This window comes from Heteronotia binoei, chromosome 8 (genome assembly GCF_032191835.1).
Source record: "Heteronotia binoei isolate CCM8104 ecotype False Entrance Well chromosome 8, APGP_CSIRO_Hbin_v1, whole genome shotgun sequence".
NCBI lineage: Eukaryota > Metazoa > Chordata > Lepidosauria > Squamata > Gekkonidae > Heteronotia > Heteronotia binoei.
The window spans coordinates 34210626-34224690 of NC_083230.1; the positions used below are offsets into that span (position 1 = coordinate 34210626).

Consider the following 14065-nt stretch of genomic DNA (forward strand, 5'->3'; position numbering starts at 1 on the left):
GACCAAAATTCAAAGAACTTGACAATGCAATCCTAAACTGAGTTAAAGCCTTCTAAGCCCACTGATGTTTGTTTAGGATTGCACTCTAAGTTTGACAACAGCTGTCAACCATGATGGCTAAAATTGAACCTTCCTTGTTTAGAGATGATGTGTTATTGAGTGCCAGCTGCAGAGAGGGACAACATCTGGAGAAAGCTTCATGTCTCACTTGCAAGCTTTCCTGGGAGAACTGGGTTGACAACTGTAGAAAGTAGAGTCCTGAGCCAAGTAGATTTTTGGTCTGATCTAGTAGGCCTCTGGCATGCTGGTGCAATTCTGACAGGCAAACCAATTGTGTATCCATCACTAAGCATTTAGGAACAAAGCTGCAGCAGTAAGAATGCTACAAGGTGGTTAAAAATGCTTCTTTATTTTATTTGAGCTTCTCATTCAATAAGCTGGTCTACAGCAATCACGAATTCATGATATGCACTAGTAAGTGACCAAATCGGATTTTGCTCTGCAAGACAAATTGCTCATATAATAAGGAACACAATTTCCTTAACATCAGGGCTCTCCATTATTCATCTCCTCTTGAAGAAGTTGGTTTAACACACTGCTTCGTTTCAGAGCCTCAATGTTAGAAATATCCTCACAAATGACAGGCACATCCTCTTTTTGCTTCCCAGCTGTCAATTCATCATCACTGTCTGAGAGTGTGCAGAGAAGTGTATCGTTTTCATAAGTAGGAAAGTAATACCTGAAAGGTAGACCACAAGGGAATAAAATGCTGCAGTATCTGGTCAATCAAATGCTCCCGTCACACATGGAAGCCATTTCCTGCAGCAAGATCCTGTGCTGTATGGTGGGATGAATTAATACTATAACCACAGGCACGGGGCTAATCACATGGGAAAGACCCACCACTCCCACATACTTGGAATATCTTTACAGATTCCACAGCAATATAAGCTTATGCCTCACAGAAGCAGTTCTCTCATTAGAGAAAGAAGTGTGGTCAAACCCTGGCAGGAACTTCCATGCTATTTGGGTGAAAGCTGATTATATAATACTTCAAGCTCTTTCAGGACTCACAGTTTGTACTTGAAAGAATTCTGCTGGGAATGATTACTCAGTCATTTGTAGTGGATCTGTAGATGACAGAGCCTCATATAACAGAAGCATTTACAATAAGGGTTGGGTCAGTCATGTAGCACTCATAGCCATAATGTAACAAATGGATTGTGGACTACATGGCAGCTAAGTTTTCTTGCTTTACTGAAATAACTTAGCAAGTTCCATATAATGACTAATGGGTATATTGCATGAAACCGCATGTGCCATGTCCATGTCTCATCCAAGCATAATAGACACAACTGTCTGTGCTCCAACCTTTTTATGTGGCTATCATAAACTGTGGCAAAGCAAGATCAGAAAATGCAAAGTCCAGGTTCTGGTTATTGATAACTATCATGTACTGACTCCCAGAGATCCTTTGAGGAAAGGTGGTATAAATGTGCTAGAGGGACCAAAATACTGATGAAAAACACACAGACTTACTGTGGTTGATCCCATATGGATCTGGCTGGCAGAAGTGTGATGTGTTTGGTCTCTTCCATATGATTGGTCAATTCTTTTTTTGACTGGAATTTGTTTTGGCAACTGTAACATCGACACTGGTGGACTTCCCTTCTGATAAAGTTCACTAATTTAACTTGATGATAGAAATTCAAACCTAGCCAAAGATCAAAAAGGTTTTAAAGCGTGCTATTATTATTATTATTATTATTATTATTATTATTATTATTTATTATTATTAAATTTTATTTATATCCCGCCCTCCCCGCCTAGGCTATCAACATGAAAACTGTAAACTGAGCAATTGGGGCTCAGTAAGTGGTTCCACTTCGGGGGCTTATTACATGGTACATTGGGAGTTCTATGTGGGGAGTTCCCAGAGTTCTTTGAAACCCAGCAGGCATTCAGAGGTCAAATTTGGAAAGTTTGAAAGCTTTTAATCCTTTCTCCTGTGTTATTTTCTCTGTCACAAATGACCCTGGAAGAACTCCATTTGCCCCATTTAGAAAACATGGTGTAAAAGCACTTGAATTTTCACAACAGAGCAAATAAAGTTCCTCAGAGGCTGTTTCTGAGTGAGTAAACAGTGCAGGGGAGAGGAAGGATTAAAACTCTTCTTTGAGTTATGGTCCCTATCCAAATTGGGTACTCAGTGAGTTTAAAAATAAAAAAGTCCAGGAGCTCCATCAAAAGGAATTTCCAACATATGAGTCCACAGTCCTCATCCACCACCTCTTAAATCCACCCCCATCAATGCTTCTGTTTCTCACTGTGCCCATTTCTGTTTTGCTTTCACAGCTAACACTGCTTCCCTCCTGGTTCCCTATGAGTCTTTCAAGACTAGTGAGAGTTTGGGAAACCCAATGTGGCATGTGTGGCTTACCACACTTTTTACTGACACATGGGCATAGGGTTGTTAAGTACCTGGACAAAAAATGCCCTGTTCTTTTAACAGAGTTGTAATGAGATGTTCTTTATCAGGTGATGTTATTTAGCTCCACACAGTGCAAAGCTTCAGCTGCACTTTCCCCACACATTCAGCCACTTATAAAGGGACAGGACATTTCCCACAGGCTGGCTGGCAGCCCTAGTCACTCCTATGAGAAGAGAAACAACTGGATTGGCTCCTGGATAGAAAAAAGCAAGGGGGGGCAAGATGGGTTGGAGAGAAGGCAGTGGAGAGGTCACCACCTCCTCTTGCCTCACTGTGGAGCTGGAGTGGGGCAGAGCACCTGTCCACAACTGTAGATTAGTTTTCTAGCTGCACATAAAGGTATCTTTGAATACAGTTCATTTTAAAAATGAAGGGCTCTCAAACATACAGCTAAGTAGTAGCACATCTAATATGTTATTTTTAATCACTATTATGCTGGGAAGAGAGACCTAAAAGGACTTTTATCTCACACAGAATGATGGCATGATTTCCACAGAGGCAACCTGCAGAGGCGAACTAAAGGAGGAATTCAAGATTTATAGAGGAAATGGAACTTTAGATTTTCCCTACTATAGTGGCTTCATGAGAAACATTGGAACCAGCTACTACTATATTTTGACATTCCACAGAAGTCAGAATTGCTACGTAAGCTGAATAAAGTCCTATAAGTTTCTTCATGGCTCGTTATTTCAATAAAGCTACATTTCCAACAGTAGCAGATGCAGTCTAAGTTTTACTTACCATAGTCAGACTTTATTTTTAGCAGGTCAAATCCATGAGCCTCCTATGGTTAAGGGAAAAAAACATTCTAATTATCAAAAATTCTGATTTTCAAATTAACTTCAACTGAGTTTTATATATACTGGACACAGTCCAATAATGGAGGGTCTATATAGATTGGGAACACTGTGGGTGGAGGAGGAATAGGAACTTACATGCTCATTCTCACCTTCCCACCACTGCCCTAACCCCCACCCTGCAACATTTCAAGGGAGCATTTTGGGCTGCAGGAGGGGGACAATGGCAAAGTTGTGCCCTGCTGACAGAAATCCTTCCATCGTTGGAAGCACTCTGAGGACTCCAAGCTAGTCAGTCTACTAGTCAAGTACTATTTACCCTGAGATCTTTCCAGTGTTGCTCCTTGTGAAATATAAACAAGGGACACCAATTTAACCAACAGTCTTCTGTATCTGAAAGGGATGTCCTGTCAGTAATCCCTAGCCACCTTACTGTAAATAGAAGGTCTGCAAGTCTGCTAATGGTGGAAGATAACAGCCTCACTACCTAGCTTCTGTAAACTAAGTTTTTGAAAAGTTCAATTTTGTATAATAGCATAAAATCCAATATCCCCCCCCCCCCAAAAAAAAAGCTGGATGGAAGTGGCATAAAAGGGTGAACAAAGGATGCAGAGAGGGAAAAAGAAATGTGGGTGGCAGGGAGATTTCAGCAGAGATCTAAGGGGGAGGAGAAGTTAGAATAGCATTATATTTTGAGCAAATGTGACACATCTCACTCTATTTAATTTCTTTCTGCAGAATCAGAGTTCAGCATCTCTCAAAAAGTATATATAAACACTATTTCTTCACACACTCATTTCTATAAAGGCAGCTCATATATCTTGGTTCTAGATTTTAGACTGGCTGTTTCTAAAAGCTATATTTTCATGTAAGTGGCCCCTCAAAATGTTCCCACTGGTGAAGCATTTTTTCCAATTTCTGCCAAAGGGCCGCTTTCTGGGATCCATTGGCCGTCCTTGTAATATATCCTCAAGTTTTTGTGTTGACAAGATAATGTTAATTTCCAAATACAGACTGATTTGTCTGTCTACTTTGTGACAATATCAGGGGTGGAAACTAGTCAATGTCAAAATTACTGATTTTACTGACCAAAAATTAAAAAAAAAAAAAAACTGGCCAAAAACTGACAACTGACAAATCACTGGACAATTTAATTTCCTATTGTTAAATCAAAGTAAAAAATTATACCAGGCCTCCACCATCCCCATTGCACATCTTTGTACTGAATTTTTAAATTATATAATCCTAGGGTTGGAAGGGACCTCCAGGGTCATCTAGTCCAACCCCCTGCACAATGCAGGAAAATCACAAGTACCACCCCCTGCCCACCTTCTCATGATCTGCCGAAGTTCACAGAATCAGCATTGTTATCAGATGCTCATCTAGCCTCTGTTTAAAAACCTCCAAAGAAGGAGAATCCACCACCTCATGAGGAAGCCTGTTCCACTGAGAAACCACTCTGTCAGGAAGTTCTTCCTAATGTTTGGCCGAAAACTCTTTTGATTTAATTTTAACCTTTTGGTTCTGGTTTGACTTTCTGGGGCAACAGAAAACAACTCAACACCATCCTCTATATGATAGCTCTTCAAGTATTTGAAGATAGTGATCATATAACCTCTCAATGAAGAGAGGACAACGTTTTTATTATTGTACAAAATTTATAGCAAAAAATTTCCCTTTTAGCAATAATCGCATACTGCAGATAATAAAACTGCATAACAGTTTTAGGGTGGGGTGTCATTAGTACACTAATCAGTACACTCTTTACACCCAGCTATATCTGTTGATGGGGTGGCTGATGAGCCAGATACTGCCCCATCAGTTTTGGGTGAAGGGTTGGTGGTCCTGGTGAAATGGTTAAAGCAGAGCCAGTTGAGACTGAATCCTACTAAGAAGGAGATTCTGTGGATGGGCAGGGAGGATTCAAGGTTGTGGTGCCAACTCCCAGCTCTTGATGGCATACCCTTAATTCTAGTACCAACTGTCAAGAGCTTGGGTGTGATTGTTGATGCCTCCTTATCAATGGAAACCCAGATCAAATGTTGCCACACTGGTATTTTCCCAGCTATGCCAGGTCAGGCAACTGCCCCCCTACCTGTACTGTCCTGACCTAGCCACAATAATCCATGCAACAGTCACCTTAAGACTGGACTACTGTAACTTGCTCTACATGGGCCTACCCTTGAGACTGACCCAGAAATTCCAGTTGGTACAGAATGCAGCGGTGTGGGTCCTTATGGAGACCACACAAACAGCATACATTCAACTTGTGTTGTGTGGGCTACAATGGTTACCAGTTGACCACCAGATCAGGTTCAAGGTTTTGCTGCTTACCTTCAAAGCCCTCATTGGTCTGGGATCCATGTATCTTTGGGACCACCTCTCTTGGTATATCCCCTGAAGGGCATTATACTCTGCTTATGAGAACTTGCTTCTGGTCCCCAGCCTGAGAGATATCTGGCCGTCTTCAACCAGAGCCAGTTTTCTGCACTGCATCTGCCAGCATGTTTTTCTTACCCTTTTCTTTCCCCAAAAATACAGTAACAACTCCCCACAACTCACATTCACAAGAACAAATACTGACTTTACTGACCATTTTTTTAAAAAACTGCCAAATTACTGACCAAGATGAAAAAACTTGACTTTTTCTGATTTTACTGACCATTTCCCACTCCTGTGACATGCACCAAAGAAAAAAAGATTGCTACAGGACATTCCCATATTAGATAGGTTATACTTTCTAAAATATGTTCACATCTGCAGCATGACATCAATGGGCCATCATGGTTAGCATCACAAGGGACTGAGCAAAAATGAAAATCAGTTTATTGTCTGATCACAAAGTACTATGAGTTTTCTGTATGGTGAAAATGTCTCATAGTAAAACAGGACATCCTAATGCAATGAAGGAGCTAGCCTCCATATTTGACAGAGCGAGATCATAGTGTACATGCTTCCTACCTCCATATGAACATACAGTTTTTCTGTAGTTTCTGTTTGCTTCTCACAAAAGAGGCAGACTACACAGACAGGATGTTCTTCCCAATCAGACCAGTCTCTATAAAAAACATACCAATTAATATGCATCAATTTTAATTCAGTCTTGGGGTCTGTTTTGAAAGATACAAACAAATTGTTGATCTGAGCACAAATACTTATTTAATTTATCAAACATTAAATGAGGATAAACCTCACTGGTTTGGTGTAGTGGTTAAGTGTGCGGACTCTTATCTGGGAGAACCGGGTTTGATTCCCCACTCCTCCACTTGCACCTGCTAGCATGGCCTTGGGTCAGCCATAGCTCTGGCAGAGGTTGTCCTTGAAAGGGCAGCTGCTGTGAGAGCCCTCTCCAGCCCCACCCACCTCACAGGGTGACTGTTGTGGGGGAGGAAGGTAAAGGAGATTGTGAGCCGCTCTGAGACTCTTCGGAGTGGAGGGTGGGATATAAATCCAATATCTTCTTCTTCTTCTTCTTTTAAATGGGACCATATGTATGTAGGTCTATAGTGCATTCAGTTAAGCCAAAATATTGTTTGTCTTGGAAACAAGGCTAAAATGGGGGAAGGAGCTGTTTCATATAAATCTTCAGCATCAGAGAGAGGGGCCCCCTTCCAGCAATTTTTTTGGGGGGGTTGCTATAAAAGGTTTATTATTTATTTATTTACTTTCCATTTATATCCCACCCATTCCAAACGGACTCAGGACGGCTAACAATCATATAAAAACCAACTTCTCAATTTCAAATATAAAACAATAGGACAGTCAGTTATAATTTAAAACAATTTAAAACAAAGTATTGGTGCTATACAGAGTATACAATTTATCTGTTGGTGGTCCTTCTGGTGGATTTTTGATTGCTAAAGTGATCACTGATGGGCTATACAATGGCCCATATGACCAATAAAGGAAATACTGCCCTTAATCCAAATGGGCTTAATTTGTCCTTGGCAAAATTGGCATATCTGATAGGCTATGTAGCACTGTCTTGTTATTACGTGTTTAAAAGATGGCTGGGATACTTGAAGAGAAATCCAACAGGGAAAAAAATGAAATGTGGCAACAAGCAATGCAGTACTTTATAAACAGCCATGAAAAATATGTTTTGCTGGGCATTACACACACACACACACAATGAACATATATATTCATTTCTGATGAGACTGGTGTGGAATGACAGGATAATTATAAATATGCCTGTAAAAAATGAAAATAATTCTTCCAAAAACCCTTTAGAGTTCAATGCTGAAACAGTGCAGACTGGTGAAAGTTCACCAGTTTTATTGTATTCCCCTTCTCTGGGACTAAGGAGATTCCTATTCCTTAGCCTCCTGCATTGAGGCATATAGAAGAAGTAGTCACTATTGCTACTACACTGAGAATGTGAGGCAATAGGAATCTTCTGGAACTTGCATTTCCGAGCTTTTCAAGGCCAGCATGGTTTAATGGTAATAGTGTTGGACTTGGGCCAGTTACCCTCGCTTAACCTAATTTACCTCAGGGATAAAATGGAGAAGGTGAGAATGCTCTTGTGAGCTGCTCTGGATTCTCAATGGGGAGAAAAGAGGGGTTTAAGTGTCTAAATAAATTCATAAAATTTCGCTGGAAGGGGAAATGAACTAAGCAGAATATTTGTTCTTGTTTTTCAGTCATATGTAGTGAGCATGTAGGGTAGATTTCCAATTTCCTTAACACTACTGTAGGTTAAAAAGAGAAACAAGTTATTACTCTTCATGGTTGTTTAAGAGTTCCCGATCATCTTCGGATTGAACTTCTTCCCAAGATTTTCCAAATTCCTGAAATGGGGAGGTGGGCGGAGAGAGAGAAAAAATGCCTTGAGCACTTAAGAAAATGCTTTATATCAGGACCAAACAAAGTACTTTTAGGTTTTAAATCATTTAAATTTTCCCAATAAGGTTAAGAACATTGTTATAATATTGTTTCCTTATGTGATAGACTTCTACAATCAAGGATGCAGAACAGCACAGCAAATTTGTTTCCCTTGGAGCAGAGAGGGGTGTGTTATATTAACAAGTACACAGGAAACCTTCACCACAGGTTTCTGATGAAACCAAATACATCAAATTTTGGCCCAGAGCTCATAACCCACCACCAAATTGCAGCAGAATGTGCCTGCTCTAGACTGCAGGCCCTATTCCTTCCTTTACTTCTAGAGGTTCCCAACCCCCTGGAGGGGCTTTTCTTCTACTCTCAGGTAGCCCGCTACTATCACCTGATCATTGTTGGAATTTCCAACAGGATCAGAACTAGGGACAGGTATGGACCAGTCCATGGACCTAATTTCCATTTCTTTTATTAGCTTCTATGACCAAAGTTCTTAAGCTCAATCAGGATGTAACAAACGTCAAAACATGCATTGGTATACAACAGAACTAACCATATTCACAGAATTCAAATGTTACAGTCAAAATATTCAAATCTAAAAGTGAATAAAATGTTAAAACAGGAATTTCTAATAAAACCTATTGTACAGTTAAATAAACCTAAAATAGTCATGTTAACCCCATATATGCCAGATTCCATTACCATCAGATCAATCCAGATTTGTCGTTTTGCAGATAAGATTATCGTTAAAAATTTTGTAACAAAATATGTGATCTCAGGATTAGTATCTGCCAGCAAATAAGGGACCACCCTATCAAAGATTCCAGGGGGGGGGAGGAATCCTCTCACAGCAGCTGTTGTTATTGTTACTTAATACCCAGCTGCTAACTTATAAAAATAAACTTAATAAAATGTTACGTAGGTTCTTTTTGGTCAGGGTGTTATCAGGTCCCAGGTCTAGCAAGTAAAAAGACAAACTTATAGAAAAATATATACATTTTATTCACAAGAGGGAAAGGGAAACACAAAATGGGATGGCGGATTCTGCAGCCACAGCTCTGAACTCTGCCGTGCCCAGTGACTGGCTCTGGACCTTGGACTTCTGCTTCCGTGAGTGACTTTGGACTGCTTGACCTGCTTTTTGGACCACAGTCTGACTTAGACTCTGAGCTCTGGCTTGGACAGACTAGATTCTGACAGTAGCCCCCTTTTTCTGTTTCAATTCTCTTCGACTGTCCCACCCAATAGCTTGAATACATTTAGATATATGCTGACCAAGCCTAGAGATCAGAGGGAAGATCTAAAAATCTTATCTCTTGTTTTGAAAATGGCACATGAGAGGCTGATGGTTAGTTTAAAAAATAATGAACTGTTCTATTTAACTTTGAGGGGGAAAGGTCAGGTTGGAATCAGGACTTATGAAGTAAACAGATAACAGGAATGAGGTAACTCTGTATACAAATTCAAAAAACAGATAATTTGTTACAAACAAGTAACTGTTTCTGTTATTCAGACAGGTCTTAAAAACTTGACGCAGTCCTGCTTAAATTCACAAGCCTAAGCTGCTTTATCTCATTGCCACTTAAGTTCTAATTTCCTTCGTTATCCACAGGCTAGGGATCACCGCTGTCTTTTACGAGCTATCTCCCTCAGACATGTTAGGGATAGTTTAAGCTTCCCACTTCCATAACTGATCCTCTCCCAGACCTCTCAGCCTTCCTTCCCAGTCTACTCTCAGCTGTCAATTCGCAACTGCCACTCCCAGCTGACTCACTCAGCTCAGGTTCAAGATTCAGAGTCAGAATTTTATTTTGATACAAATTCAGCTCCAGAGAGTCAGCAGTAATAATATAATAGACTGGGGCTCAATAGGGCACTTACATATCTCACCTGCCCGAAGGCAAAATATGGCAGTTTTATAAGCTATCTCCTGGGAAGAGTCTGCAAGGAGGAGAGACACATAACATTGTTAAGATCTTCCTGGTAAAGTTGACTGAATTGGAGTGATATACTGAGACTGGATGTCCTCATAGAATGAGCAGTGCAGCAGAACATGTTCTTCTATGGAATGGATAGAGCTGTTGAAGGAGTGGGACATGATGGTATCACCTTCCAGGAAGGCTGAAGGTAGGTAAAGGTTTTCCAATATTTGGAGATCTCAAGGAATCTTAGATAATTTGCTGGTTAAATGCATTTGGATATTTCTGTATCTGTGCCCTATCTGATGGTAGGGCAACATCCCAGAACCACTGTTTGATTATTTCTTTTGCTCTTTATTAATTGTTTTTATTATGTATTTATTTTGCTTTTTGATGCCCAAGATGCAGTAGTCACATATATGTCTCCAAGGAGATCAGCCCAGCCTCTAGTCTGAGAAGGCCATTCAGTATACATCGCAAGACTCCAAGGATCATTCGTAGGAACTTGAGTTGTATGGTTTCAAGTGAGTGCTTTTCTTTGTAAATACAGAGCCGGGAACAGTATAAGAGCTAGGTGACAACCTTTCCTTGGAAGACCCTGACTGCTGCAGGGATAAAGGAGGCTCCTTTTGTGAACCAGAATGGCGGAGGATGCTCTGTGGGGAGTCTCTGTGACATGCAGGGCCTGAGCTCTCCAGTGTCCAGATGACTGGAAGACTATACCAAAATATTTAAAGATTATTGTTTGTTCATTGTTGCGGCCTCTATTTGCCATCTACGGATTCAATGTTTTTTTGGTAAAGATGAGGACTTTTGTTTTTTGGTAGTTTATTGCAACTGCTCCTCTTTACAGTATGTGGTGAAGGGAGTGCTCTCTTAAGGCCCACTTGTGAATAAGGTAGAATGACAGTGTTTTCTGTGTACAGTAAGGCAGGAATTCTTTCTATCAACAAGCTTTGGAGAATGGAAGCTTGGATTTCTTAGGTGTTGTGCCAAGAAGTTAATATAGCGGTTAAAAAATAGAGGGTTCAGGGTGTAGTCCTGCTTAATCCCTTTGTCGAGTGGTGTCTTATTGTAGAGATGACATTGAGAACAGCAACTTACTTTTAGGAAGTTTCCTTCATGCACTAAGCAAATAAGTATACATCTATTGAAGAGTTCTCAAGCTCAAGAATCCCATTTGAATTCCCTGTTGCTCAAGGTTCTCAGACCAGGTTACAGCATTAACCATTTACTGTCTGTCACACCCTGGCACTGTTTTATTACATAAACTTGAAGAGGTTGCTTTATGTCTTAGATGAAATAGTGAGACTGACATTACAAGTGTATATGTCATCAAGCAACTGATTGATTTAAAAAAAAATTCAGTTGCAGATGCAAGTCACCACAACACTTTGAATTGGAAGATTTGGTGGTACACTTTTAAAAAAATAAATAAAATGAAACAAACAGAAAAGTGTACACCGATTTTAAAAGGGCTGGAAGATTCCCAACTTCACAATTTTCTTGGCAAAGAAATATCCAAATGTAGGGCACTGCTGCTGTGCCTACCAAGTTTTTAACTGAGTGTAAGTCTCAATATAAAATCCAGTGTAAGGCTGGACTCCTTTGATGTTCTGACTGCCTGTTGAGATGTGGCTCTGGACTGGCCTAAGATGAAGTTATTTTTTACATAATCTTCAGGCAATGTCAGATTTTGAAGAAAACAAAACACCAATTATGTTAGAAGGACCTGTTTTGTTCTGGAATAAAGGGAAAATCTTTTTAAAACAATGCTTTCTTAAAGTAAGACAATTGGCTGCTCCAGTAACTAAACATTATACTACCTCACATCTTTTCCATAGTACAAGCTTTAACCTTATGAGACACTCAATGAAATTATCAGTCATGTTAACATACCTTTGTCCTGATTTTTTTACAAAAAAAAATCAGATCAAAAGCAGAGTGGAGAACAATTGAAATGCGAAGCATTACAACTGTGTAGAGTGACAAATATATGCTGCTGCTTCTGGCAGAAGCATTTTATGACAAGCAAAAAAAATGAGGCCCATTATATATGATAAACAGAGGTTTCAAAGCTGTTTCAAATTGTCAGGTAAAGGTGTACCATTGTACACTGCTAGAGCAGCCCATAGCAAGATGTCATTACAGACTACAGAATAAAAATCCTGTAATTAATTCAGAGAGACATTACCCTCTTGGGTGTAAACTTTTAAACTATAGCAGTATTCATTAACTTTGCCAGGATAGTGAGATAATGCAAAGCAGTTAACACCTCAATTGCTACATGTTCCCTTAAGTGTATCATGCTGTTTTCTAGAGAAACAGTGGCTTCCAGAAAATTAGCTGATAGCCTGTAGTGAAAAAACTAACAATGAAAAAAAGACAGACACACACACACACTAAGAGTTCTCTTCACATATATTGTAACACTATTGAGTTATTCACAAGTTAAAAATAGCAGAAGCTTCTTTTTTGTTGCTTTATAGTGATTTCAAGAATTCTGCAAATACTGGTTCAGGTACATTATTACCAATGGGTGTTAAAAAGTAAGTGGATTACATCCCCAAGACTCCCATCATCAAAACTATTAATGTTTCTAGCACCATTTTGATGCTGGCCTGTCTCTCATCCTTATGCACAGACTCTGGTTCTTTTTACAGGCTATACTCAAAACGGGAGCAAACACATAAGCCTGAAGATCGTCTCTGTAACCCATAAAGCTCTTTAGTCAGCAGGGCAGGACCCTCTTTTGGGTCATGGAGCCCTACCTCCTAGATCACAAACTACCACATTAGCAAACACTTGGCTATGCTAAGCTGAGAAAGGCAGCAGGTTGATAAGGTGAGGTCATTCAGCAGTGAACAGGATGCATCCATGGCTCTAATTGTTGGCCTGTTCTTCACTATGGTATTCCTCCTGGTGCACAGCTCACAGATCTTCTCAGCTTTATTCGTCTGCTTCCCACTATCCAGGCCTTGACACCAGTGAGGTCAACTCTGGTTCCCATTGTTCTTGTCATATGCTTATGTAGTTCAACAGGTCCTAGACATGCAGCTTTAAGTGTCCCATACTGACACCTAGGGGGTGAAAGCTGGTTTCTGGGCTTTGGAAAGATAAAGACCATTACTGTCTAATGCAAGGCAGGTCACTGAAACTGGGTCATAGACAAAGCTACATCAAAACAAGCTGATACACAAACCTCACACATTGTAAGTGACTAAGCATTGCATGGCACCACACTGTCAAAAAAAAGCAATGCAAAAATTGTATAGCCAAATGCCTGTGATAAAGTATCCACTGATACTTTACAATATTTTATTTCATATTAAAACTTATTGTTAAGGGCAACAGAAGACAAAACACAATATCTGGAAAATCATATGTGCTTTTCAAGATCTGGTTCATGACTCTGAATGCTTCAGGGTGTGTAATAATGCATGATAAAGACTGCACATGTGTCTTTTCTGTTATGTCAGTCTGCATTCAGCGGAAAAATTTTGACAGTGGTTGAGAAACTAATGAAATTCAGAGCTGCTAGTCTGCCTCAGAAAAGTCAGTTCTACATTGTCTTACGTAGTGCAGTCGTATGGAGTGTCACATCATTCTATGCAGGATGACATCAATGGGCTTAGAAGGGTGTAACTCGATATAGGCCTGCACTGTAACCATTTCACATCATTCAAGGAACATGGGGAAACCAGACAGAAAACAGGGCACCTGTATGTTTAGCAGTTACATAGCAGGTCTGGCTTGTAATAATGTGCTACTGTAGGAGCAAGAATAGCTGCAAAATTGCCTTTTCTGGATTCCATTGGAAGCAGTTCTATAAGCCCACCTTTTTTAATCACAACAGTCCAGTATTATTTAGAATCAAGCCTACCTGCCCATACCAAAGTGGCAGCTAGTATTAAATGAAATGTATAAGAACATAAGAGAAGCCATGTTGGATCAGGCCAATGGCCCATCCAGTCCAACACTCCGTGTCACACAGTGGCCAAAATTTTTATATATAT

General features: G+C 40.0%; 1 protein-coding gene across 1 annotated transcript in view; it reads right to left on the minus strand.

The window, feature by feature from the left end:
- Positions 1 to 390: 390 nt before the first annotated feature.
- Positions 391 to 14065, minus strand: part of ZNF277 (zinc finger protein 277) — a 75049-nt gene continuing 61374 nt past the window's right edge. The window contains exons 8-12 of the mRNA XM_060244885.1: positions 8014 to 8081; positions 6250 to 6346; positions 3233 to 3275; positions 1540 to 1714; positions 391 to 739 (exon numbers count right to left, since the gene is read on the minus strand). Of these exons, the coding sequence (XP_060100868.1) occupies positions 547 to 739; positions 1540 to 1714; positions 3233 to 3275; positions 6250 to 6346; positions 8014 to 8081 (576 nt within the window). The 3' untranslated portion in view covers positions 391 to 546. The remainder of the gene's footprint in view (positions 740 to 1539; positions 1715 to 3232; positions 3276 to 6249; positions 6347 to 8013; positions 8082 to 14065) is intronic.